We start from the raw sequence: 26,375 nt of genomic DNA, 5'->3' as shown, positions 1-26,375 counted from the left end.
AGAGCCAAAATTTGCAAGTGATACAACCTAATCTGTTTGGGGAAGCTTTGGATTCAGAGCTCTTACTATTTTTCAGTCCGATATGTCCTGTTCTTAGCTGACCATAAAAGACTACCTGCAGTCCACATAGGGCATCAAAGACATTTTGCTTTGAACTCATCTTAAATGTTATGGAAAAGCTGAGGAGTTTAATATAAATGTTTTTTAGGATTCTCCTACCTCCAACTGAAATGAGAGGCCTGTGCTAAGATTTACCACTAGGGAGTATTCAAGAGTCACTTAAGTGCCTAAAACACAAATCAACTATCAGTAAGAAATGTGGGCAATTTAGACTGCATGTAAGCATAACCATTCTACAATATATTGTAGAAAAGACTCCTCCAAACTGAATCAGTTACTGTTGTTCCTCTGAACATGGGGGCTTGTAATTATCTAATTACCTATTATGCATTGTCTCAAGGCTCTTCTGCTTGGAGGCTTCTCAGGCAGGATTTTTTCTACTTTTTTTTTTTTTTTCCTTTCCCGTCAGGAAACAATAAGTGTTTCATACTTTTTACTGGAAAGTCAAGACTGTCAGCGAATTAATGTAAGTTGCATTCTATTAAAATACAGAATACAATGGGAAGTCTTTAATTGTTCTTTTAGGATTTTTTTTACTAGCACAGTAACTAACCAACAACAATATTTCAGGGGATTATTTCTAAAGAGACTACCAGCATTAAGTGTAAAGAGTTTGGCAACTGAAATTAAAGTTACTGTATATTTAACTATAAAAATCATAAGCACTCAGATCAACACCAAAACTTCCTCTGACTTACACAGGAGTTTCATTCCTAATTACTTTGCTGGCATGCACAGAAATACTGAACTCAAACATCAGCATTCAGTATTAACAGAACTGATTCAAGAGTACAGAAAGTTTGGAAATATCTTCCAAAAAAACAAAGCTGTGGTGACTGTCCTATTAGGACAGGCGTCTTCCAACAGACCAAAAACAAAAAGGTTGTGAAGGATGATCATAATTCTGTAGCAACAGGCACAAAACTGAAATACAAGAGATTCTGTCTGAACATCTGGGAACACTTTTTATTTTACTGTGCAGGTAGGTGGCTGAGCACTGGCATATGCTGCCCAGCGAGGCTGTGGAGCCTCCATCCTTGAAGTATTTAAAAGTCACAAGGACATAGTCCTGGGCAACCAGCTCTAGGTGGTCCAGTCTCAATTGGGAGTTTGGACCAAGTGACCTCCAAATGCTCTTTCTAATCTCAATTCTTCTGTAATTCTCTGACTTTCTAAATGGCACTTTTTTGAATTTTACCTCTCTCCAGACCTTATCCTTTTCTTATCACAAACTTATGTGCAATATCCAAAAACTAGCTGCTCACATTTGAAACTGAGTATTTGTCAAGTGGATACGGTTGTTATAGTTACAGAATCCTAAGAGAAATTTATTATAATCATATTGAGGCAGAGTAGCTTTTGCTTTAAACCACCTGGATTTATACACTGCACAGTCAGGCAATAATTGGTATCAGCTTCATCACTTTGATTACTTCAGTGCTTAAGTGAAGCACATACAATAGACAAGTCAGGCAATCATTTGATGGATCATCATTAACGATTTCTATCACATATGTCCCCTAAACTTACTAAGGCTGTAGTCTGAAAAAAAGACAAGTATAGAAAGATGTGACAAATACAAAAAACTGAGGTAGCATAAAGATGGTAATTAGGAAACAATTTTTCATGGTGTCTTTAAAATACAAGAGCAGGAGTTATTAAAACAAACCCAAAAAAAACACCCCACAAACCACAAAAGGAACTGGCTTTTCACACTAGAGCTGAAATGTTCACTTCCCTCCTGAACGATACGTTGTGAATATCAATAGTTTATATCAATTTGACATGTTCATGCAAGTAAACATCTACTGAAATCTATTATATACAAAGAAGTTATGGCTCAGTAAGTCCTTAGCATATTCACAAACAGGCAAGGAAACTATCCTACAGAAGTCTGGCACAACTACACAACCTGTACACTCTTCCCTAAGCATAATGATGACTATGAAAAACATGTTAGTAAATTACATGGATTTTTCATTTGACTACTACCACCACAACAGCTATTCCCATACACTTACCAAAAAGCTGTAATTTTATACATCAGTACTCCTCAACATAGGAAAAGTAAACCAAAATCAAGACTCAAATTTAGCATCCTAGTATCCCTCCTTATATGACTATTATAAACCAGACATCTATGAACAAAGGAATCTTTAATTTGAGAAAAAATCCTTCAGAAGTCAACAATCTAATTCTTAACCAAGGGCAATGAAAATACACTGAAGAGATGGGAGCACAAGTTCCGAAAAAACATGACAGAACAGCTTTTGTATTTAGAGTGCTAAGGAAAACAAAATACTTCACCTTTAGAGGCCTGCAGACACCTTCTGTGATGTGCCCAACTACTTCTTGAATATTTTCTTCCACACCTATAGTTAATGCAAACACATGCTAAGATTATGCAAATGTAATTCTCTTTTCTTCAGATTATAAAACAAATAAACAAATGTAGGAGGTACTCCTCCATAAAAAGCATTATGAACTGTGTGTTCTTTTCTCCACACAGCTAGTTCACACCTCCACTGTACCTCCAATCTAACCATTAAGAAATAGCTGCACGGCAAAACAGTCCTGGAGTCATTACCTTTTGCTGTGCAATTGCTTCCTAGGGCAACACAGTGCGTGGGAATCTGAGGTAGAAGCAGCAAGGGGAAGAATAAATGATTTAGCAAGAAGCTATCTCAGTAAGGCTCAATATTAGCACTTCATGAAATTAAACTAGAAAAACACCCAAAAAACCACCAGGCTGGTGAGACACTCGAGGAGCAGCAGCACAGCCCGTTTGCAAGGCCTGACTGGCAAACACACGTGTCTGTCAGCGCTGCTTACTGACGAGCTCGTGGTGCTGCTACTAATGAAGTGACATGTGTACCTCCATCCACACTGCTGCGTGCTGCAGCGCTGGCAAACGCTTCCTCCCCAGCAGCAATTGAAACTCATCTTCCACAGAACTATGTACAAAGGAGAATATTGCCCTATCTTAGCACGAAACACAAATGAATTGTTGCATGGCAACCAGTGCTGTCATAAATCAATCAAGCTGAAAGCAACAGATCTTCAAGCTCTCACTTCAGTAACAACTCAGAACAGATTTATGGAGAAAGCAATACTTTAATTCTAATTTAAAACTTGTCAACAGGAGTTCATCTTCAGATGGGACCCATGCAATGAAAGTAAACAAACTGACTGTGACATGTGACAGAAATCAGGTGACCCGAAGCTATATTTTGCTTATTTCAGAGTGAGACAGATTAACTCAGAGAGTAAAAATAATGAAAGATCAGAGATCTGTGCCAATGCCTCTTTACACCAAGTTACATGAAAAGCCATATAAGCAGTAACAACTGAATTCAGTGTGGTGGCTGTAAGAATTTCAACATACTGAATTGGTAAGGTAATAAAAATACACTTATATACTTGAGTACTGATATCAAGGCAAAAAGCAAGTTTACAAACCACAGCGTGCGCGCTCTTTTACCTAATGGCTAGCTCCCAGATAGACCTTAACAATTGACACATTTTTAGTAGGAACAGTCACACTTCACTTGTACTGCTCATCAATGTAACAAGTACCTAGCACATATTTGCAATAGTGTATCTAGACCAGATTGACTTAAAAACAAGTTGTTTGGTATGAAAATTTTAGCTCAAAAAATATACAAGCTCGAATACTAAAGGACATGGAATAAAAATTTTGAGATACCACATGCTTGTGCCTTCGCATGTATTTTCATGTCCAATTAGAATTCTGGATTCCGAAAGCAGTGAAATCTTCCAGCAGAATGGGTTATATAAGTGGTGCAAGTTTGACATAAAAGAACTACAGAATAAACAATTCTCAAAGGTCCAAAATAAGTTTTAGAATACAGCTCATAACTAAAGATACACTTCCAACTCCTTGCTACACCATATATAATTTTTCTCTGACTGTCCTTCTATAAAAGGAGAGATCTTTTTTTTGACTTTGTTTAGCTTCTGTTCTCCATCTGGGTTCCTGTAACTCCACAAAGAATGGGTTTCCACTGCATCTCTTAAAATGCCTGCAATTCTCAATTCCTTGCAAGAGAAGATTTCTCTTGGGAGGCTCCTGCTAGCTATTGAATACCTAAACTCTGAAGAGGAAAACCAGGTGCTTTATGCTTGTCCAGCAAAAGAGTTAAACTTCTCTGAATGTGTTTTCAGCACTTAAAATTTTAATAGCGTTTTCGGTCAGGTTAATCTGAAACAGCTAATTTTTGCAAGCTTAACATTTTAAAACTTTTCAAAAAACCATCCTTGCACACTCTGCTTATGGGCTACATAGTTTGGTCACTTTAAAGTAAAAACTGGGACAGAAACGTTTCTCAAAAAAAGAAGTTCCACATGTACAATCTGAATTCAGTACAGACAGACACACCTGAAGGAAAATAACAGAAGTGGTTCCATCTGTAAAAAACTACTAAAGTTGAAATTGAAGTGAAAACATATGACTGACCTAACTTCAGACAGCCAAGTAGGTGTTTTATCTATGGCAGTTGCTTGGGCTCCCTCTATGGGGGAATGGAAAAAATCCCAGTTTGTGATGAAAGTCTCCAGAAATGCTTACATTAGATCTCAAATTTTGTTAGGAAGCACTGCACTCTGAAGATGCATATCTCTATCCTTATCTCGAACTGCAAATAAACGAGATGTCCACTTGTTAAATAGCAACTTGAAATTAACTCCATTTTTACTCTAGTCTGCACAGCCAGACACCTAAAGACTGCACAACAGCACAGAAAATTCAGCTTGAGTTTTTTAGTACCAGAGATGCTGTTCTAACTACCAACTCAGGACCTGAATTTATAAAGAATAGATAATCTCAGGGTACTTTGGGGTTGCACTGCCCATAACTGTTTCTTGTTAAATCCAGTGGTATCCTATTAAGTACTGTTTTGTCTTACAGACCTTATCACATCACTATCCTTGTCATCAAAAAAATTTCCCCCAAAACACAGAGGAATAGTTACAGACAGCATCTCCTAAGCTCCCAGTTTGTTGCTCCCAGCATGAAAGGAAGAATTCCTCTTCATATTTCTTGAAAACTGTGCAACAGTGATAGCAGACCCACTCCAGGAGAGCTTAGGAAAACATATTTTTCCTTCAGACTGAAATACTGAATCTCTTGTTTATACCAGTCTTTCCAGAAAAAGGTTTTGTCCTGGTGACTTTTTGTTGAAAATCTCTCCCCCAAATATTTATATTCTCTATATTATCAAGTATCTTGCTCTGTGGCTGAAATGCTCTAAATATATCTCATTCAATGGTCATACCACCTCAGGCCAACATCCTGTCAGGAGGCCAAAGAACTTCACAGTTAAGCAAAGCACTACACAAAGAAGTGGAAGAATTTCAGAACAAAGCACAGCAGCAGAAGCCCAGCCCACAGCAGAACCAGACACATTTACACACTCCATGTAAATGGAGCTTGTCCTGAAGGGCTCCTCAGTTACAGCAGAAGCATTGGTCAGTCATCTACAAAGAACTGCCATGTCTTTTTCTCTACCATAAAACCATCATGAGGTCTGCTTTCCTGTCTCCCTGAAATACTGTCAGCAAACAGTATTCAATTCACTTCCACAGTACACTGTAACTGTACCTAAAAACCAGCATTCCTCCAGTTTGATTTACAACAGTTCCTGAACATCCTCCTTTTTTCATATAACAATAATAAGGGAAGGCAATTAATACTTACAGCAGTAAGGAAAATCAGAATACATATTCACTTTAAAACCCAGAGTAGGATTGAGACATACAATCTGAAGAGCTCATCAGATATTTATCACATATAAGTTCTTACAATGAGTTTGTTACAACTGAGTACACATGCTAATTTATAAAAAAATATCTTTGAAACTATGGTGGCAAATCATACTAAAGCTTCTACAGGATAAAAGTCTTTAAAGTATAGCTTCAATCTACTGAAAACAAAGCAAAGAGGCTGAAGACTAAGCATGAGAATTTGCAGTTCTGAACTGAAGGAGAGTTTTCATATTAAAAAGCTCCACCTATTTGTGAGTGGCTTATGTTAACCTCCATAAATCTGGAATGACGTTAAATGACAGATGAAAATTCCATTTTCCCTGTAGAACAAAGAGACTCGCAGAAACAAGGAATTATATTTTTAAAAAGAAAAACTAAACAAAAGAGTAAAGGCATAATGAAAATCCTCAACATAACATGCAATGTTTTCAAAGAGATATGTATTCATATAAATGACAAAAAAATTCTGAACTCTCAACTACATCCTAAAATGTCCCTTTGTAAATCTAATGTAAATCTATTGTAAGTACAGTAAAATAAAATGAGTGCATTTTGAAACACTATTCTTTTGTTACAGGCCCTCTTTTGGTAGAATGCAACCACCAGCTATTCTGAGATTATTTTTAGGAAAATTTAAACTCAGACTTGTAACTGAAGCTCAGCCTAAGAAATCAGTCACACTTTCTTATCACAGACTTACTATCACTTCACAATTTATGTTTTAAAACCGGTACTACCTTGAATAGTCACAAGCTTTAACATAGCTTCTAAGTGTTCTTTTTCAGATGCTGTAGCTTGATGCAACCAGGCCAGCATGTCTCCTACATACCTACACAAAGACGGAAATTTCTGTAATTTAGTGGTTTATGGTGTCAGGAATTCAAAATGCCAACAAAATAAGGATTATTTCATTACATTCTTGTTAGTACTGTACCTCAGAGGATCGTGAGAGTGCATTTCAATAGGGCGGGGAGTACCTCCCAGACCTCCTCTAGTAAGAGCATCTATAAAGCCACGGACCACAGCACTCCTTCTAGCTGTCCCAAACTCATCCAACGTGTATCTGTTATTGAAACATGAAAACAGGTTAAAAAAACCCCCCAGTCTGCCTCACCACAGTTGATTAGTTCAGCCTCACAGCTAATTCAAGTAAACATTTTTATAGTTCTAGAAATCTTGCATCAATGCTTCTACTATAAAGCATTCAAAACCATGTGATGATGTAAGAATTTCTATCATCCTGCTCTGTCTATGGTACATCTGACAAATAGGAGAAAAGAAGACAAATTTTATGTTGTCACCTGCCTGTCTGCTCTAGAGCAAATGTGTAGGATGAGGTAGGATAAGACATGACTTCTGATATTGCAGACAGGTGCTGCAATATATAGTCTTTTATATATATATATATATATATATATACACACACATATATATACATATACACACACACACACAAATATACACTGTCCTTTTCTTCTTTCTTGGTTGGATAGCTCTTAGTTTCCACGCTAAATTAATTACCTGTCAGATCATTATTTGTGGAGTTTTTCTACTGAATTTGAACATTTTTTCTAGTATGCCTCCTCTGGTACCATTGCAAAATAGACTGAAAGAAGTACTTGACATTGTGTTTCCCACACAGGAGCATTGGCAGAGGCCACAGTCTTTCCAGGATCAGGTTAATATTACTGAAGAAAGAAAAGGGCGTGAGAGAAGAAAGCGAAGTGACTGCTTCTGCAGTGTCCTGCAGGGCATCAGGCACTGCATTGCCAGCCAGGAAAGGGAGGGGATTGTCTCACTCTGCTCTGCACTGAGGCAGCCTCACTTCAAGTGCTGGGGGCAGTTTTGGGTGCCACAATATAAAGAAGACATAAAGATGTTAGAGTTTGTTCAAAAGAGAGCCACAAGGATGATGAAGGGCCTGGAGGGGAAGCTGCATGAGGAGTGGCTGACATCACTTGGTGTGTTCATCCTGGAGGAGACTGAGGGGAGACCTCACTGCAGTTACAGCTTCCTCATGAGGGGAAGAGACAGGCACTGATCTCTTCTCTGTGGTGACCAGTGACAGGATCCAAGGGAATGGCCAGAAATTGTGTCAGGCAAGGTTTTGGATGGATATTAAAGAAAAAATTCTTCACCCAGAGCATGGCTGGGCACTGGAAGAGGTTCCCCAGCAGAACTGATCACAGCATCGAACCTGACAGAGCTCAGGAAGTGTTTGGACAATGCTCTCAGGCACATACTGTCACTCTTGGGGATGGTGCTTTGCAGAGCCAGGAGCTGGACTTCATGATCCTTGTGGGTCTCTTCCAACTCAGCATACTCCATGATCTTCTTGATTCCTCTCAACAGACACTAAAGAGAACTGCTCCTTGACTCTCCCATTCCCTTACCCCCAGAATTAAATACATGAAAACTCAGCTTTTCAATTTTTGTACACATAAGCATATTTGACAGGTGTGGGACTCCTGTTTGCGTAAGATCCAGCTGACTGACAGACACAGCAATTTATTGCACTGCAACACAAGGCTTCTACCTTCTAGGCTACCACATGGCTAAGGGGAACAGACTTATATTCATCTGACAGTTGTTCACTGATTTTAATCAAAGCAAATGTAGCTGGATATTTAATGGATGAACAATTATAGCCCAGAATGTATTATCTCAAATGGCTTGCTGGTGGTAGAGGAGGTGCTGATAACTACACATGGCTAATTTTTAGAGCAGGCTACCTTTCTGTTGACATTGAGGCATGAAAGCAAGTGAAGGATGGGAAATGAAAGCTGGTAACATCCCAGTTATATCTGCAAGCCACAGAACACTTCTATTTTTTTAAAACTAATTTAAGTTTGTATGTTTGAAGAACATACAAACTAAAAAGGAGAGAAAGAAAATACACATTACAATTTATTTTTCCAATGTAACTGAAAATTGTCAATGAGTGAGCATGGTGTCACTTACCAATGACACTCAGCAGAGGTATATATATATAAAATAATACTAATAAAAATAATTTTATTCACTGACTTATTTAAGTCTGCACTTAATAAGCAGTACATTCACTTTTAATAGATGTAGAAAACAAAATATAAAAGAAAACAATACATGGCTTCAAAAATGTTTGGCATTAATTCAATTAGATTTCTACTCTGCTATAAAAAGTCAGAGGGAACCTTCAGTTTTGTTCTTTTCAATCCTAATTATTCTATTAAAGAGGTGAGGAAAGAGCATACTGAAAAATCTGGAAATTTCTGTTGGAAGTGTTTTTCCTCATACACTGTACTTGCTAAGCTGGAGAGTAAATATCTGCAATTGACAGAAGTCTAACAAAAATTCTAATAAATTAACTACTTACAAAAATAATGCAACTAAAAGTAGAATAGATCTAGCATCTGACAACTGCCCACTATCTAGAAGGAGCAGTACTGGAGTGAAAAATCTCAAGCATCTCTAAAAACCAGTTTGCCCTTTTTTTCCTCTCTAACAAGCAGCTATACAATAGATCATTAAATATACAGCCATGAAACAGATCTTGTGATCATTATTAGTTCTGAAAACAGCATTCAAAATGATAATTTTGTTTTAAAAAGGAAACTACTAATTTTCCCTTTGCTCTCAGTAGAACAGGGTATAACCATTATAAAACGCTGCATGTTAAAAAATTTGGCAATAACTATTATTTACACTAGAACACAATATTTACTACTATGTTATTACACATATTCATGTTCAGAGAAGAAAACATTTGGATGTTTTTCAACCCAGCTTTAATGTTTAAAATATACAGTAATGATCACTGGGGAAAGAAGAAAAAAAGAAACCTTTTTAAACCTGTGTGGATGATGGAAGAGGAACACTGCTTTCAGCTATGTCTCCGTGCATTTTCTAGGAAACAGTTCTCAATTTTTCTGTTAGAGCCAGGAAGTGAAAACCTTTTTGAAATGTTTCTTTTACATCCCCTACTGACTGCAGTTCCAAAAAGTCCATCCATAGTGTAGTCCTTCTGACACTTTTAGTTGGTAAGTCAATATAAGGAAACAAGAATTTGTAGAGTTGGTTCTAAACTCTCATCCTTCTCCATCTTACTCACTTTCACCCAAGTGAATCACAATCTTTATCAGAAGCAAGGACTGTGATTTGGAGGGAAAGTGTTTAGTTCACACAAGAGTGCTAATACACAAAAAAAACTAATTAAAATTATTTTCTCCTGTGACTTAATTTCTACATTATGAACTCAGCAATTTGTTACTTAAAGGTATACAAAAATTTTTGTAAGGGAATAAACTAAATCTTGAGATTTAAAATGTAAAGCACCAGTGCTGCAATTTTGATAATATGCTGTAGCAAGTAATTAAGCTTGATAATCTAAGATGAGAGACACGTGTCTGCATCATCTACAGTAACAGGGTTTTTTGCCCTTTTGGCGGAGGAAAGGTCTTAGCAATCAAATTCTATCTTTGTTAATACTATTACTGTGTTTGTGACAGAAGTGTCAGAAAAAAAATAATTATCTTTTGCAGACTCATTTTAAACTGGCCAGCAGTGGATTTATGCACAAGATGGGGTTTTCTTCCCTTGAAGTAAGAAAGCAAAACAATGATTTTATGAAGTTTCAAAGTATCATAATTCAACGAAGTATTTATTACAGAAAATAAAACTGTATCTAAAAAGAATCCTATAAAATGTTGCGAACATCATAGTGACTGATCTTTTGGAGCTATAAAGAGGGTGTAGGGGAGAGAATGCAAGAGACTGCAATTCCCAGCTATGGCCTGAAGTACTGCAACACACCATCCAACAGCTGGGGAGGATGTGGAAGCGACACCACTTCTCCCTCATGTTAGCCATGAGAGCTGACTGAGCATGTCCAGATCTGAGCTTTCTCTCACACTGACAGCACTTTTCAGGTCCACATCCCCCATGCACTTTTCCTGTGAAGGGTTCCAAGAAACTTTACAGCATCATGTACCTACACCTTCACACTGACACTCCTAAAGACCGGGATGCTCCTTTGAAAGGCTGCCCTGGATATCTGTGGCTGAAAGCAATTTTTCAATGGTAGCAAAATGTGATGAATGCATTAAAAAAAAAAAATAAAAACAAAACAAACCAACCAAACAAACAAAAACCAACGAAAACCAAAAGCCCAAACCCCAAAGAAGTGCAAATAACCTCTTCAGAGATGGTTACCCCAATAAACAGTTCTTACAGTGCCACCTGGTGGCTCACTCTCCTAAGTACCATTTCATTTACTTCAGCAAATTCAGAATAACAGGAGTATTTTACACAGATACAGAAATATAAATACCTCTATACTTTAGAGGTCCATATGTAGAATTTTTTAATAGATTACTGTATAACTCATAATGGAAGACATTCTTACTACCACAGGCACTTCAGTAAGAGCTAATTAGCCTTTACCAATTTTTTACTTTGGGGACTCAAAAGATACAATCACATGTTTTGAACAGGATTTTTTTACTTCAGAAAAATCCTAGAATGAGAGCACAGGAATTCACAATTAATTTAAATTAAAACAGTCTGACATTTTACTTTAATTAGAAACTTTTAAGTTAGAAAAGTCCAATGACATTTCCTGTATCATAATTACGTCAAAAAGACTTCTGAAATTTAAAACAGTCAAAATACCATGTTTTATAACTTAAGTTTCTGGGTAGTTTTGAATTTGGCACAGGAACAAAGTGCCACCAGTCTTGGCACTGTAATTCATGCCCGTCTTTAAGTTTTATAAGCTCAAAATACCAGCTTCTGTTAGAGATAACAAACACTTACTTGTACAGGACAGGTCTATCTTGTAAGGCTTCCATGGCTTGAGCAAGAACTGGAGAAATGTCACATGATTCTTGTGTCAATGTCCTGCATTCATCTATAAGATACCAACACAAAAGCACATTCTTTACCCTGTAATACATTTTATACAAGCTGTCAAACGAGAAAACAAGTTAAAAACTCATAGGCTTTTCATTTTGAAGACTTCAGAATATGCTACCTGGGCTAGTTAGTGTTAATACAATTAAAATCCCCCGCAAACAGTACTGTAAAATGCATGTCCATCACCAATTTCAACAATAAAAATGATTAAAGGAAGCTTACTATTTTTTCATGCCCACATACAAATGTTGACTCATTCAACCTTCAGAATTTTATTGGGCTCCTTTATAACTGTTTACCACACTTCAGGTAAAGTATTAAGAAAAAATGGAGCAACTAGTTAGGCAAGCTGTTTGTTTTGTCATTTCATTCTGTTATTTTTTCTTTCATCAAAATAACTATATAATCTTTTATATTCCAGGCAAGAATGTGGAAATCATATAAACTAGATCAAACATTGACAGAAAAATTATGACTTTTCATAAGGGTGTAACCACAACTATTATTTGAGGTTTCAGCATCCACTGAAGAACAGCTAATGAATATAAAAATCACACTGCACCAATTTTTCCCCATGAATCTTATTGTCAGTGACACAGTCTTTTGCTTTTGAGAAGAGCAATTATATTTGATGTATTTGAGGCTATCAAGGTGTTGGATGACTACAACCAGAGTACATATAAAAAAAAAAAGCCTACTATCATTCAAAAGAGCATCCTGACAACAGGATTTTTTCTTTTCTAAAAGTAACCCACCACCCCTCCCACTAAACTAGATCCTACTATCAAATCATTAAAACCAACAACTTCCCTCTAACTCACAAGAAAATGAAATTCAATACAATTAAAATTTTGTTTGGACTACCAAACTGTAGTAGTTTTCTTTGTGGAAAACCATCTACTAAAAACACAAATAAATAATCCACTTTTATAATAATGAAATTGACCCAAAAACCTAGAGAATTGCCAATTAACAGTTTGGCTCCCTAAGAAGGAAACCAAAATGTTAATATATCTTGGAAGGGGTTTGTGCTAAGTTCAATGCACATGAAGGAATTATAGGAATCATCATCATAATAATCATAAACATAAAAACATTCTTAGTCCTACTTTGAGTCCATCTGTAAAGTCGTTCATAAGATGTCTCTTGCAGTAAAGCCATCTGTTCCATAATTTCCAAGCTACAAGACAAATAAAATGTTTATTTACAAATTCTATTTTAGACAGTACTAGCAAAGGCACTTCAAGTAAAATTCAACATACCATTATTAAAATTTTGAGTATTTAAAATTTTTTTTGGTGAAATATTCTGCATATTTCTGTATATATTCTGTCATATGAAGCAAAGAATGAGAGTTTGTTTTAACTTCTGCTTTTAATTGTAAATGATTCTCTTGCACTCATTTAAGTAGGACTCACCCTGCCCTTTGCTGATTTGTTCGGAGGAGAATCTTGACATCATCATGAATTTGCTTTACTCGTCCCAGAGCCTTGAAAAAATCCTAAATAAATTGAAAAACAAAATACAAGCAGTGTTTAAAAGCAGTAATTTCTATTCAAATCTCTAGCACTCTATACTCCCTCTTTCAAAAAAAAAAAAAAAACAAAAAGCACTTGAGACATGTTTTTAACCCGTCTTGACCTGTCCTGTAAAGTATGTGTTTTTCACACTCATTAACTCTAGGGAGATATTTGAGGACACCACTATGCATTACATCACTGTCTCCCATTACTGTTAGAAACTACGGAGCAAAATGAAACATTGTAAAGTACAATGATTGCAGATCGATATTTTTTGTACTCATGAAATGGGATAACTATTTCTTTAAAAAAAATTAAAAAAAAAAAAACATTTGCAATTGACTAGACTAAGGTTTTCCACAACAACATTTCTCTGTGGAGTAAATCAACAGCAGCAGTGAAAAAAAAAAAAGAAACAAACCTAAAGCCTAGAAGACAAGTACATATAGCTAAAAAGGTTACTTTGTTAGTTTCAGAGTGCAAATAGAAAGCCAGTAACATTTTCAAACAGGCCTTCCTATGAAGACATATTTAAAATGCCTTGGAGGAGACCGGCATTTCAGATATAACTGTTTGTTACATCTTTTCTGATTTGAACAGTTTGCTCAGGAACGTTCATTCTGGTTCAAGTCACATAAAAATAGACATATTCTAAGTAAAAGAGGCCAGCAATTTAATCTACTGCCTTACATCAACTGTGTTAAAGACCATGATTATAAAAACCCAAAGCACTCTTGTCGCAGACATTTCTCCACAGAAATCCTTTATTTCACATTTCTGTCTCTTCGGGAGCCAGAGGCCCCCGAAGAGAAGGTAAACAATTATTATCAGCTGCTGTGGAATGCAATAGGATTCACCTTGATTGGCTCATTTTCTATGTTTATAATTAAGGGCCAATCATCAGTTCAAGCCAGGGGACTGAATCCTTGGCCACAACTTTGTTGTGGGTTCTTTTCTATCTATTCTTAGCTTAGCTAGCAGCTCTGAAAACCTTTCTCTATATTCTATTAGTATAGTAATAATGTATTATATATCATATATTAATAAATTCAGCCTTCTGATCAAGATACAAGATTCACCGTCTCTCTCTCACCAGCAGCGACCCACTCAGGCCGCTGTAATACACTCTTCCTTTGGGATAAAAGAAAATTTCCAACCTGCAAGTCTGACCAAAGGTGTTTTGAGGACATTAGTTGACTCTATCCTAGGGGAAATGCACACACATGATGTTAATGAAGTCTACCAACCAAAGCAGAAGAACTGTTTTATCTCAGTTACTTATGCACGTTTTTAGATTAAGTTCCAAAAGGACCTCGCTGGCTGCAAACTAACCACACAGTAACTGGCACAGCGCTGCTGTCATTGCTCCCTGCAATAGGTGCTTCCTAGAAACCTGAATATTCTTTCCTGGCAATAGTAGTACAAAAGCATACAGCAATTACTCAAGTGCACAATTATTTAGCACATTCTATTTATGCTTTCATTAGCACTGTTTATGGTTATCAGTTCCATGTTTTTAACAGTGCTTTTAATGCAAACAGGATGCCTGTGAAAATGAGATAAATCTGGACTACCTGCTGATAAACTACATGAAGCTTTCCATGCAACTACAATGATAAAAAAGTCTATTTGGTATACTCAATTCTTTCATTATTCAGTTTGCTTTTACTGTAGAACAATTTTCCTTTTACTGTGTCTTCTTATTCAAACCATGTCATATTCCAAAACCTATTTTAGAAGGTGGCTAAAGTGAATCGGCACCTAGTACCTTAGCAACCAAATAACATTGAGGGATAGCCTGAGCTCCTACTGCCTCAAGTCACTGAATACCTATATACATGAATATGCAAAATGTACACACACATGCACAGTGGCAGTACTAGAGAGCTGCAAGCTTCTCATCTGCTTTGAGTGCATGAAGTTTTAAAATGTCTTCACTGAAAATTCAGACTTCATAAAGGTCTTTTTGAAGTGTAGAACCATATGAAAACTACTTTGCCTCAAACTGATTACATGAGAGCTCACTTGCCTCAAACTCATTACATCATTACACAACCTAGAATTTAATGATGGTTTTCTGTCTCTTTACTTGAATCTTTCATCACACATTTTAAACTCATCAGAAATTCACCATTCTCTAAAAAGGTACATTCTTCCATAAAAAATTAAATTGCAAATGGAAAATAATATCTCATGTACAATTCAGTTAGGGCATTTCTACATTTTAGTTCAGGGTGAAGATTTTAATGTTCATTGAGCTACCTCAGTAATTGGCTCATCTTTTGTGCCTCGAAGCAGATTCATTTCATCCGGTGTCAGCTGGAATTTTGCTATGAATGCATCTGCAACTTGTGCTTTCATTTCTAATCTCTGACTGTAATAAAACAAAGTGAAGAGGATATCAGCTTTTTATGCTTATCTCAAAGACTTATTTTTCATATTTATACCTTCCAAAATACAACCAGCACCAGAAATTATTATTATTAAATTATAATAGCACATTCTTGCCATCAAACACTTGAGTTTCTTTTTCACATAAGACTTTCTATTAAGATTACACATATTATTCAGTAAAGACAATATAGAGGTATTTTAACACATTTGAAAATTACTAAGTTCTTCAAAATAATATTTCTTCAGCATTTGCACCATAAGTTATCTAATCCAGATACTTTGTGCTTGCACATTTGTAATGCTTGCAGTTATTACCTTTCAAATTCACTAAGGAAAGGAAAAGCCTATAGCATCCAAAATTACAAAATTAACCTTACATTAACCTACTTTTCTGCAAACCAGATCCATTTCTTTGTAACACCATGCAGTTGGTATATCAATTTACTAATGTCACAAGCAATCAAAATGCAATGGCTAATTCTCTTGTTTCTGAAATAAACACAGCCAGGATGCAATATGCAAACACCATCACATAGGCAGCATTTTCCTGCACATGTTTTGTCACACTCCTTACAACCACAGGAGGACCCAAATGGAATGGACTGGGATTCCTGTAGCAACAGAAAATTTGCTTGAACTGTGGTTTGAGCACACAGTATTCCTGGAAATAAAGGAACTTTTTCAGGACATTGAGAAGGCACCAATTAGTTATTTGCAGAAGAATAAAGCTCAATTCCATTAAGATCATTTCATCTTTCAATGTGATATAATTACTACAAGACAAATACATCATTATTACAGGGTGGTAAGAGGGGCAAGTATACTTCTATATACTGTACAATTAAATTTCCTTGCAAGATCAAAGCTTGAAAAGAAAGCTTTCACTTACTCCTTCTCTACTATCCAACTCGTGTCTGAACTTCATTCAGCTACTGATTACGGAAAACTGGCTTCCCTTCTGTAGACATGGATGACTTTCCTACCCTGCAGTTCCACAAAATCTTTTAGAGATCAGATTAAATTTTTGCAATTGTCAATGCTCTAGCACATTGAACAATGAGAGTGAAAGCAATATAAAATCCAACAGTACTTTAACAGTAAAATCTATGAAATCAAAGATGAAAGTAAGCCAATACTTCTAAGTTACACGACAGAGACCTAATCAAAAAGGAAAACCAAAAACTCATATGCTTTAATATCACATCTTGAATTGATAATTCAGGCTTCACTGGGGTCCTAGGCAACTATAATGATTTTATCTTTACATTGACAGTTTTGCAATGCTTAAAATAAAACTATTTAATTTTCTCTAGGTAAACTCTACAATTCGAAATTTTGAGTCTTCATGAAGCCAAATGTTTCTCAGGGAAGGTACAAGAGTAATGCAGGATCATTTTAACCAACTCTACAGGCAGATGCGTCCATGAAAAGTCCAGGCATTTTCCAACACAGTGGAAGGGGAATGGAACAAGACAATTTGGAACAAATTCAGTAAATTTTCAGCCAGAAGATTTATATGGTGAAATCTGAAGAGAGCAAGTCATCCTGTAAGAGGCAAAAAGACAAGTGGTCTACAGAATGTACAAGAAAGAGACAAGAAGATATTAACAAAAGAGTATTTTAAAATCAGTATTAAGCCTGTGAGAGATGTTTTGAGGGTAACTATGAAATTCTCACAACAGATGAAAGATGGGGCAGGTCTGCTCTGCACTAATATACTCACTGCAGTGATGTGTAAGCCATGCTACTCAGGCTGCCTCAGCCAGCCCTGCTCATCCCTGACCTGTACTGACCTTCCAGGACCATTGTTCACAGCATCATGTACTGAATGAGATCAGGGAACAAATCTGGCAGGAAAAAATCCAGAAGTTCTTACTTCTTGGGGGTGGAGATTACATGCATTTTCTAATTCAGTTTACCACAGCCTGTGCTAAGGGACTGGGGTGTGCCAGCACCAGAAGCTGTCACAGGCAAGAGGCACTGACCTCACTGCTGCTACAAAACTCTCACAAAAACTACACTTCAGAACTCCTCTGGAGCATAAGAAGAGCTCATTTCAATCATCAGTTACAACTACTAATAATAATCAAAATTATAAATATTATGAGTCAAGAAAAACCTAGAGGCATCTCAAATGGCTCAAGATGGCTACTCAAATTGAAAATCAGCCAAGGACACTTAAAAAATTTAACACAATGATGCTGCTTTCAACAAAGCATTCCTCTTTCACACTTTTTGCTGAGCAAGTCTAATGCCTCACCATCACCACCACTGTATTTTGTTTAAACAACAGAAAATGTAAATCAGAGAATTAAATAAATTAGTCTCAATTTAATATAAATCCACAAAGCTGAAAATAGACAGGACTACCCCTCCCTTTAGGTAAGAGACAATCACTTTAGCAAATAGATGAGAGAAGGCAAATGCTAGGTGTTCTTTGGGTTCAACTGAAATAAAGCTTCCACAAAGAGAGGAGCAGATACAATGCTGAGAAACTTTTCTGTTCTTTGAGCCTGTGTATCTCCTAAGTCCATAAACTTTAAGGTGCTCTTACAGAAGATTTCCATTTATTATTTTCTGTTCTTCAGATTTTTTGAATCTATACTTCCATTAAACTGTGGATGGGAGGAAATCTGATTTTAAGAAGTGTAGCATACTGGGCATAATGGTTTTCTCCATTTTCAGGTGGAAGTAGGGTTGTGGTAGAACAAGAAACAGCGTTAGGAACTGTCTAAACAGCATGCTCATGAGTCAGTCCTGGAACTCTGTGCCCTGTTTTACTCCTTCTTCATAAAAAAAAGAATTATCTTGCTAACCAATATCTCTCCTTCTGCAAGTCCTCAGTCTTTACAATCCTCCCTCAATTTTTGCTGCTATGGAGAACAAGGTGTGATCAAACACTGTACTTTAAAGCCATTCCCATCTCTGGCTGTGTCTTGGGCTAAGGCATGGCATGGCATAACTGCACACTGACAGACTCTATGCACTCCTAATATAATTAACTTTTATAATACAGAGTCAATACATTAAACTCAAGTACACTGGGCAAGCTAAGCTTCACAATGTACACAGAAAATAACAACCTCAAGGTGGCAGCAATGTTTCATCCACTTTTCTCAGGACTGTGATTGGAAAGTGGTGACAAATATCTCTCCTAAACAAAAGCATGTGTCTGAATTTTGATAAAGCTGTTTCTGTTGGGCTCTTTACAAAGCACACAGGATTTCAAAGAGCTGCTCCGTTTCAGAACCCAGGTTAGCCAGTTCTGCTTGAGATGACTGTGAAAGTTGCCTTTATTATCAATCTGCACAAGAAAGAGACTCTATAGCCTAGATGATGGATTAGGAAAAAAATATGTAAATTGTTCATACCTTTGATTTTTGCCTGGCAGTGTACAGTATTACTGAGACCAATACACTCAGATTTGTATTCATTTTTTTTCATATATATTTATTTATGCATTTATTTCCTCACATACAAGCTAGCAGATATTTAACTAGAATTTAATCTATCTTGCTAAGGGAGGGCAATGGATTAAAATGTCACTCAAGGTTGCTCAATCATTTTACTACAGTAAGTGCCTAACAAAACCCAATGCAGGTAACAACAAAAGTCAGTGTAAGTCTGTCTTACATATAACCCACAGCAGTCGGTACCTGTGTGCAGACAACAGGACATTTCAAGACTCACTGGCCTTTCTGTAGATATAACAATTTCTAAATTCTAAGCAGTCCAGTACAACTGAGGAAAGGCCATACCATGTTGTTGTTCCAATTTTTTTTTTTTTCTTTTAACACAGTTAATCCTGCATAAATGAATGAAACTAACAGCTTATGGGAACCCTGCACTAATGCAAAAGGGGAAGTGCCAAGTGTTGGTAGAATTTAGAACTTGGGCAAAGGACAGGATTCCAACAAAGAGCAATTCCCCCAGTTTTAATCGTTACCAGGGAGACAGAATTCTTTTGCAAGAGAACTCAAAAGGCTGGGAAAACTATGCACTTCATGCACTTTTCCCTTGAACCAAATACAAATGTGCACTGTTCGTTAGGATTATCACCTCGACAGCTCAAAAATGAGGTGGAGAAGAAGCAGACTTTTCCAAAGTTTAATTTTATCTTGCGAGCACATACAGCATAAAAGTCTGCTAGTTTCTTCTACTCAGGATGAATCAGAGCAGTCATTCTGAAATTACTTTCAATTTGCAGTACTGAGGATTCAACACATTTTTAAAGCCTCAGGACAATGGAGTATTTCTAACTCATAAGTAAGTAACACTCATGTTTAACAGACTTGTATAAATCTGCAGAATTATTTTTCTGTCATGTGAAAGGCAAATAAACAAGATTATGTAACAAAACAGCTATACACAAGCATTAGAAAACCATTCTTAAGAGTAAGGAGAGGTGTAAAAGCGCATTTGTAAATGTTGAGAACAAATGTTTTGTTCTGCATTTTATCTGTCAAACACATCTCTTACTGAAGAAGAACTGAAATACTGTGAGGAGGTATTCAGTGACCCATTCCATCATTATGAATTATTATGAAATATTCTCCTTACTTAAAAAATAGGAAGACGTAAAAAACCCCAGTGAATTGTCTAATGTTTCCAGGATACAAGAAAATACCAATAGTAATAGTAATAGCAAAGAAGGCTTTAGTGAGACCTCATCTGGAAAACAGATCACAATCTGTGTGCAAGAACAATGGATTCCCATTAGGCCACAGCTAGCAGGATCATCATGGAAATGGAAAAACTAATTTATCACAGAAGACGAAGGCAGCTCTTAAGACAATGGACAAGATGAGAAAACAGTCAATTTATATCCAATAATTAGGTTGGAAATCAGGGAAAGGCTTTTACTGGAAAGAATGAGCCTCTGGCTAAGTGTTCCATGAATAGTAAAGCACACAACATGCAAAAATACTGCACTAGTTATGTGTTGAATAGTTGATGAGTTTACCAAAGTCATCATGCAAAGAATAGGCAGCAGTGGGAGAGTGGACTTGAACTCAGAAGGTTTCTCTCATCTGTAACACCTATCTGAAGACAGCCTGCAATGCTGCAGCCCTGCCATCTCACACAGTCTGTGATAAAAAAATAAATTAGGAAAATTTGAAAAGGCTGAATCAAAAGTTAGGCAACAAATCTGCACTGAAATTATTATAATCTTACCAAACAGATTACCAAACACTAGAATAAAAAAGCTTACATGATGCAAATAAATTAAAGAAATTCCATCATTTTCTACTTTTGTACTGGTAAGACTTTTTCTAAATATGATGGGTATGCATCTATGGAATATTTTGGACAAAATTTTCATATGCAGAGCTTTGTAGAGATCATGTGATATATACAGATATAGATATGTGAACACACACAGTAAATCACTGTTTGGCAATGGTTAAGATCCATGATCCATGGTTTGTAAGTTGATCTCACAGATTAAGTTTAAAAGGAGTGTGTTTCCAATGAACACATTCTTTTCCATCTTGTAGAGATGAGCTATTTCATATTTCTATACCAAACAGACTGGTATCTTCAGTTTATCTTTTAAAAATCTGATATAAAGTCACTTGAAAGGGGCCTGCTTGGTCTAGCTTCAAATTTGCCATCAAATTCAGCAACGTTGCCAAAGGCATGGAAATTACACACTGTTCTCTACATCCACCTGGAATAAAATCAAAAGAAATGAGCTTAAGCTGCAGCAAAAGGAGAACTAAATCAGATAGTAGGAAAACAATAAAACCAAAATCAATTTCCAGTGAAGACCACAAGCTCTCTGGTCCTTCTGTTCCTGGGTTTTTCTTCCCAGAGCAGATCACACAAACATCAGTCAGAAATGATACCATGTAACTGATTCTGCCCTTCTGGTGAATGTTTCTCGACCTGTAAAACCACGCTTCATTTCATACTGACCAAGAGTACTTCATGTCTCAAATGAGTTGCCAGGAAGAAAAGCTGGCAAGAAAATAAGGTTTTGCACGCTCTCTGCTGGTCATGGCTAGAATGTGACAAACTAGTTTTGGGTTTTTTCTTTCAGACCCATTTTAGCTGGTTTTATTCCTCTGCTATACCTTGTCATCTATGTTTTACTTTGCTACAAATCAGGATAGAAAATGAGCCTCGGAACTTCAAGTCTTCACCCTCTCCCACATGGAACTATAATTCAGTTCAGGCAATCACTGTTTTTCTCATGAAGCACACGTGTGGGAATAAATGTAAATACAAGTTTCAAAAGATCAACACATTAAATAGATCTCATCAATGCAAACCACCAGATCACCATTTTTCTTAGCATGGGCTGGTAAAAGCAAACCTCTCTAATCTGCCCCAAATAGTGCTGAACTTGTTGCCTAAGTTCCAAATTGATTATGACAAAAAAGATATTTGTTAGAAAAGGAAAAAGGCACCACCAAGAGACAAGGATGAGAGATCAGTAGTGTAGCACACTGAAGCAGACTCACTTGTAAACATTTTTCCTAAGACTTCTAAGCTTGTATTGAGCACAGAGGTGACAGTCAAATAATTGACTAATTCCAAGAATGGTGTTTGTTATGTTTTAAAAAAAGATCAAGCCTCAATGTAATGCGATTCAACTAAAACAAACTGAAGTGCGCACTTACATTCCTGTCTGGGAATCATATTTAATTGTCTTTTAAAAAAGAAAACAATGTAATTGGCTTTTTTTGTAATTGATATAACTAACAAAGATTCTGACATCAAACTACAAATTTCACTCTGTTTAAGAATGCAATTAAGAGAGCATAACAAAATAAGATAGCTTGTAAAGGTGTTTAAGTGCAAAATTGCCACAAAAGCTCTGAACCAGTAGCCTGACTCAAGAAATATCTGTCTGAGCCATTTCCATTCTTTCATAATGGTTTTCAGAGCATTGTGGTTTTTACTTTTAGAACACTAGTTCTAGCCCTCAAAAAGTTTTATATTTCTGCAGACTTATTTTCAGTGAAGCCACTGAGCATATACACACACTTACATAACTGCTCTTAATTTTATAAGTATTAATATTGCAAGTATTACCTTCTAGTCTCTTTTCTCAATTGTTACATTGATGACTCTAACTTGTGGCTAACCTCAAAAACAGCACATCTTGCACAACATCTTATTATTAAGTGGCTGGTAGCCAGAGAACCAACAAGTCACAGGAAGCTATTATTAAATTTAACTTCAAGGAGCAAGCAAGATCCTTTTTCTGTCAGCCTACTAGTAATAACAATCAAACAAACCCACATCTTTTAAAGCACAACAGATGATCATTGTTTGAAAACACAGTAATCTCATTATACGTAAAAACCTAATGCAACCTGAAAGCAATATTAGTGTGCTCAAGTAGAAGTGGAAGTGGATTTTTAACAATTACTAGAAATTGCCTGAATTAACTCAGTTTTTCTTTATTATAGAAGCTTGTTATTAAATTGAACACTCTATTCAAGACTCTATGTTACTGAGAAGCAATAACTTAACCTTTTGTTATGAAGAGGCAGATGGGCTGGATGTCTGGACTACTTTATTTCACACTACATGGTTCTATTAAGTTATGGTAAGTCTCAGTTTTAAAGAAAAAAGGAAAAAAAAAATCTCATTTCCTATGCCAAGCAGATACCATAATTTAAATAGTGTGACGGAAAACTGCTTCCAATGTAGTTTTAACTAGACTTCATAGAAGAAATAAATTCAGAATAAGCAACCTAACTGACCAAAGAAATGACATATTCACAAATATAAAAATGCAATTGCATTAATTACTTTTAAAATTTGTTATCTAAATAAGACCCTACATTTAGCATTTATGCCAAAGCAGGTCTAAAGCTCACAAACTAAGTAACAAGAAAAAAAATGCTGCAAAGAAAAACCCAAGAATGTGTAAGTTTTAACCTAAATCTGAGACAAAAATCTAATTTTCTATCCCAAATATTTACCCAGATATGTTAAATTCACACATTTCACCAACACAGGAAGTCCCAAAGTGCTCACCAGGACTACCTACAGGAAACACCAGGTGAGCAGCTCAACCTTCAAACCACAAATCTGAGAGACCAGGACAACCAACAAGAGTTCAGGTAAGAAGCTTTGAAAACCAAAAACCATCTTGAACTACAACTAATTATATAGATGATAACAGAGTGACAAAACTGCTTATTATAGAAACCTAGTACCCACACAGAGCCACTGAGACAGCCATTCCTTTTTAAGTACAGCAAAAAAAAAGGAAAATAATCTAAATCCCTAGTTAACATTTATACATTAAATGCATCTGGAAGTCTACAGTCTCCCTTCAGCTTCAGATCACTGAATAAAATCCTAACATTTTTCCAGCTACAAAAACATGGTCAGCTAAAGTAAATCACATAAATGCTAAGCCTAATAGAAAAACATAATAGAACAGGTCCAATTTTCATCTCTGCATTTCAACCAGACACCATTTTGGGACAACCCTCAGAGGACAGAGAAACCATGTCCTTCCAGTTTCACCACTTATTTATTGGCTAAAAAAGATCACATTAAGTTGAAGGCATCAGCAATTTCAGACCTGTACTTTTTCAGAGGCCAGATTTCAGGTGTTCGAGAATCCCCTAACATCTGGCAGCAGATGCCTCTTCATATGGCTGATGTAAACCAAAGGAATACATCAGAACAAACAGTCCTTTAACAAGTTAAAAGAACTAATTACTAAAATGTCCCAAATGGAACTAAACAGTCTTCACAATTTTTCATACATTTAGGGAGGGAAAAATTCTACTTTGCTAATATAATGGTATTAAGAATCTTCCATAACTATCAGACTGTAAAAGTCACAAGTACTTTCTGGCTTCTGCTCATGAGTACTTAACGGTACACTTAAAAAACAAACCTCCAAACTTTTTCCTACATGTGCCCTCCAAGGTCACAGATGCTTAGAAGAAAAGATTACTTCCTAAACATTTTTCCTCTTCACACTAGGGGGATGTTCTGTCTTTTAAAGGAATTAGCAGAAAGTCTTTTAAGTAAACTATAGTGCAAATAAGGACTATGTTGTGGAGGCACTGATGCACAGTCTGCATAATCTCCTTTAATTGAGGAATTTAAGGCCAATTAGACATATACCTCTTGGGACTGGTCTTGGTATCCCTTATTCTGCTTCAGAACAAGGAATCAAAGCAGCTTTCCTTGTCTTGAGACTACAAAATATATGACCACTTCTCTACTATTTCACATATGCATATTCAAAATGATGTATTTTTTAAGACTTCTGCTAACTTACTTTAAGTGTCTTTACCAAATTCTTCACTTTATATGAAACAGCATTGCATTTTATGCAGTTGTTCTGCATTCAATGTCAAAAATATGTACAGATTTTCTACTGACACTCATATCATAAACCTACTGATTTTGAAAGCTCACCGAGAGCAATCCAAAACCATAATTTCCACTAGAAACTTAGTACTGCAAAATAATTATTTCTGACCTCCAGTGAACTGTATATAATTTTCTGAAGAAAGCTCATAAAGCAAGGGGACTCATTCTTCTACACTGAGAAAACCTGAAGCTATAAAACCATACATCCTAGCCAAAAAACAATAGACTGCTTGAATCAGTCATTGGTTATTATCCCCTTCTCAGGAATAAAAAATACTGAAAAGTGAAAAATACAAATATTTTCTTCCATGGGAGGCTGGAGAACCAATGGAAAAAGTGATCTGTGCTAGGCTCATAAAACAGCACTCCTGTATTTTACAGTCACTTTTAAATATGGCAGAGTAGGTTAGAATCCAACTTTGCACTTCCTCATACAGCGCCTTAAAAAAAGAGATTTCCACTGGATACAAAACATTAATAACAAGGAGCCTGTCAAACTGATGGGAAATTGAGTTGGTCCATATCTGTTATGACACAATATAACTTACATTATCAACATACTTCACGCAAAGCACATCCATATTTAGCATGTGCTACCACTGTAAATTATTGTTTTCCCTAAAAAGCCAGTTTTTATTGAAACAAGCAATAATACACATTCTTACCTTTTTGGATAATTTGCCAGTAATCAAGGAGTGCAATTGAGCTAAAAACACATATGGTATTGAAAATAATCCCGAAGTCATAAATCAAATTGTCAGAGTTACATCTACAAGAAAATTCTATCAAATAAACAAGGTAGTATACATACTTTTCTGCCTGGAGTTTTGTGGTTTTTACAATCAAGTCCTGGGTTTGTTCCTTTGCTGCCTAGAATATAATTAGAATTGTTAAGCATGTGAAAAACACAAACATAATTAATTGTATTAAACAATGTTTAAAATAGGTAATGCTTTTGAAGCTTTCTGAGTATAAGCAATTTAAATGAGTATATTCTTTGAAATAAAAGGCCTTCTTGAAACAAGTATTCATTAACTATCCCTATGTCCAGGCAGTAAAATAAATAAATTTGTATCCTTATCCATATTTATTTTCATGTTTATATACATATATATTCACACAGTTTATTTTGAATTTATATTTAATAGAGAAATGCCATAAATATTAGTGAAATAGTTCTGACTATTTTCTTTGCCCATCAACTGTAAATCATTTGCTGTCACAAAATAAAAAAATGAAACAAATACCTTTGGATGCTAAAGAGCCCAGCACCAGTGTCCACTCAGACTTTTCTTTAGAAAAGACAAT

The 26,375-nt window shown here is 36.0% G+C and overlaps 1 protein-coding gene across 2 annotated transcripts in view; it reads right to left on the bottom strand.

Moving 5' to 3' along the window:
* Positions 1–26,375, bottom strand: part of COG6 (component of oligomeric golgi complex 6) — a 55,359-nt gene that overhangs the window by 24,833 nt on the left and 4,151 nt on the right. For both annotated transcript variants that reach the window (XM_059493768.1, XM_059493769.1), the window contains exons 4-11: positions 25,879–25,937; positions 15,579–15,690; positions 13,215–13,297; positions 12,906–12,976; positions 11,698–11,791; positions 6,839–6,967; positions 6,642–6,733; positions 2,428–2,492 (exon numbers count right to left, since the gene is read on the bottom strand). In XM_059493768.1, coding sequence (XP_059349751.1) covers positions 2,428–2,492; positions 6,642–6,733; positions 6,839–6,967; positions 11,698–11,791; positions 12,906–12,976; positions 13,215–13,297; positions 15,579–15,690; positions 25,879–25,937 — 705 coding nt within the window. The remainder of the gene's footprint in view (positions 1–2,427; positions 2,493–6,641; positions 6,734–6,838; positions 6,968–11,697; positions 11,792–12,905; positions 12,977–13,214; positions 13,298–15,578; positions 15,691–25,878; positions 25,938–26,375) is intronic.

The sequence above is a fragment of the Ammospiza nelsoni genome, chromosome 2 (assembly GCF_027579445.1).
Source record: "Ammospiza nelsoni isolate bAmmNel1 chromosome 2, bAmmNel1.pri, whole genome shotgun sequence".
Lineage (NCBI taxonomy): Eukaryota > Metazoa > Chordata > Aves > Passeriformes > Passerellidae > Ammospiza > Ammospiza nelsoni.
This window is presented reverse-complemented; position numbering and strand designations above follow the sequence as displayed.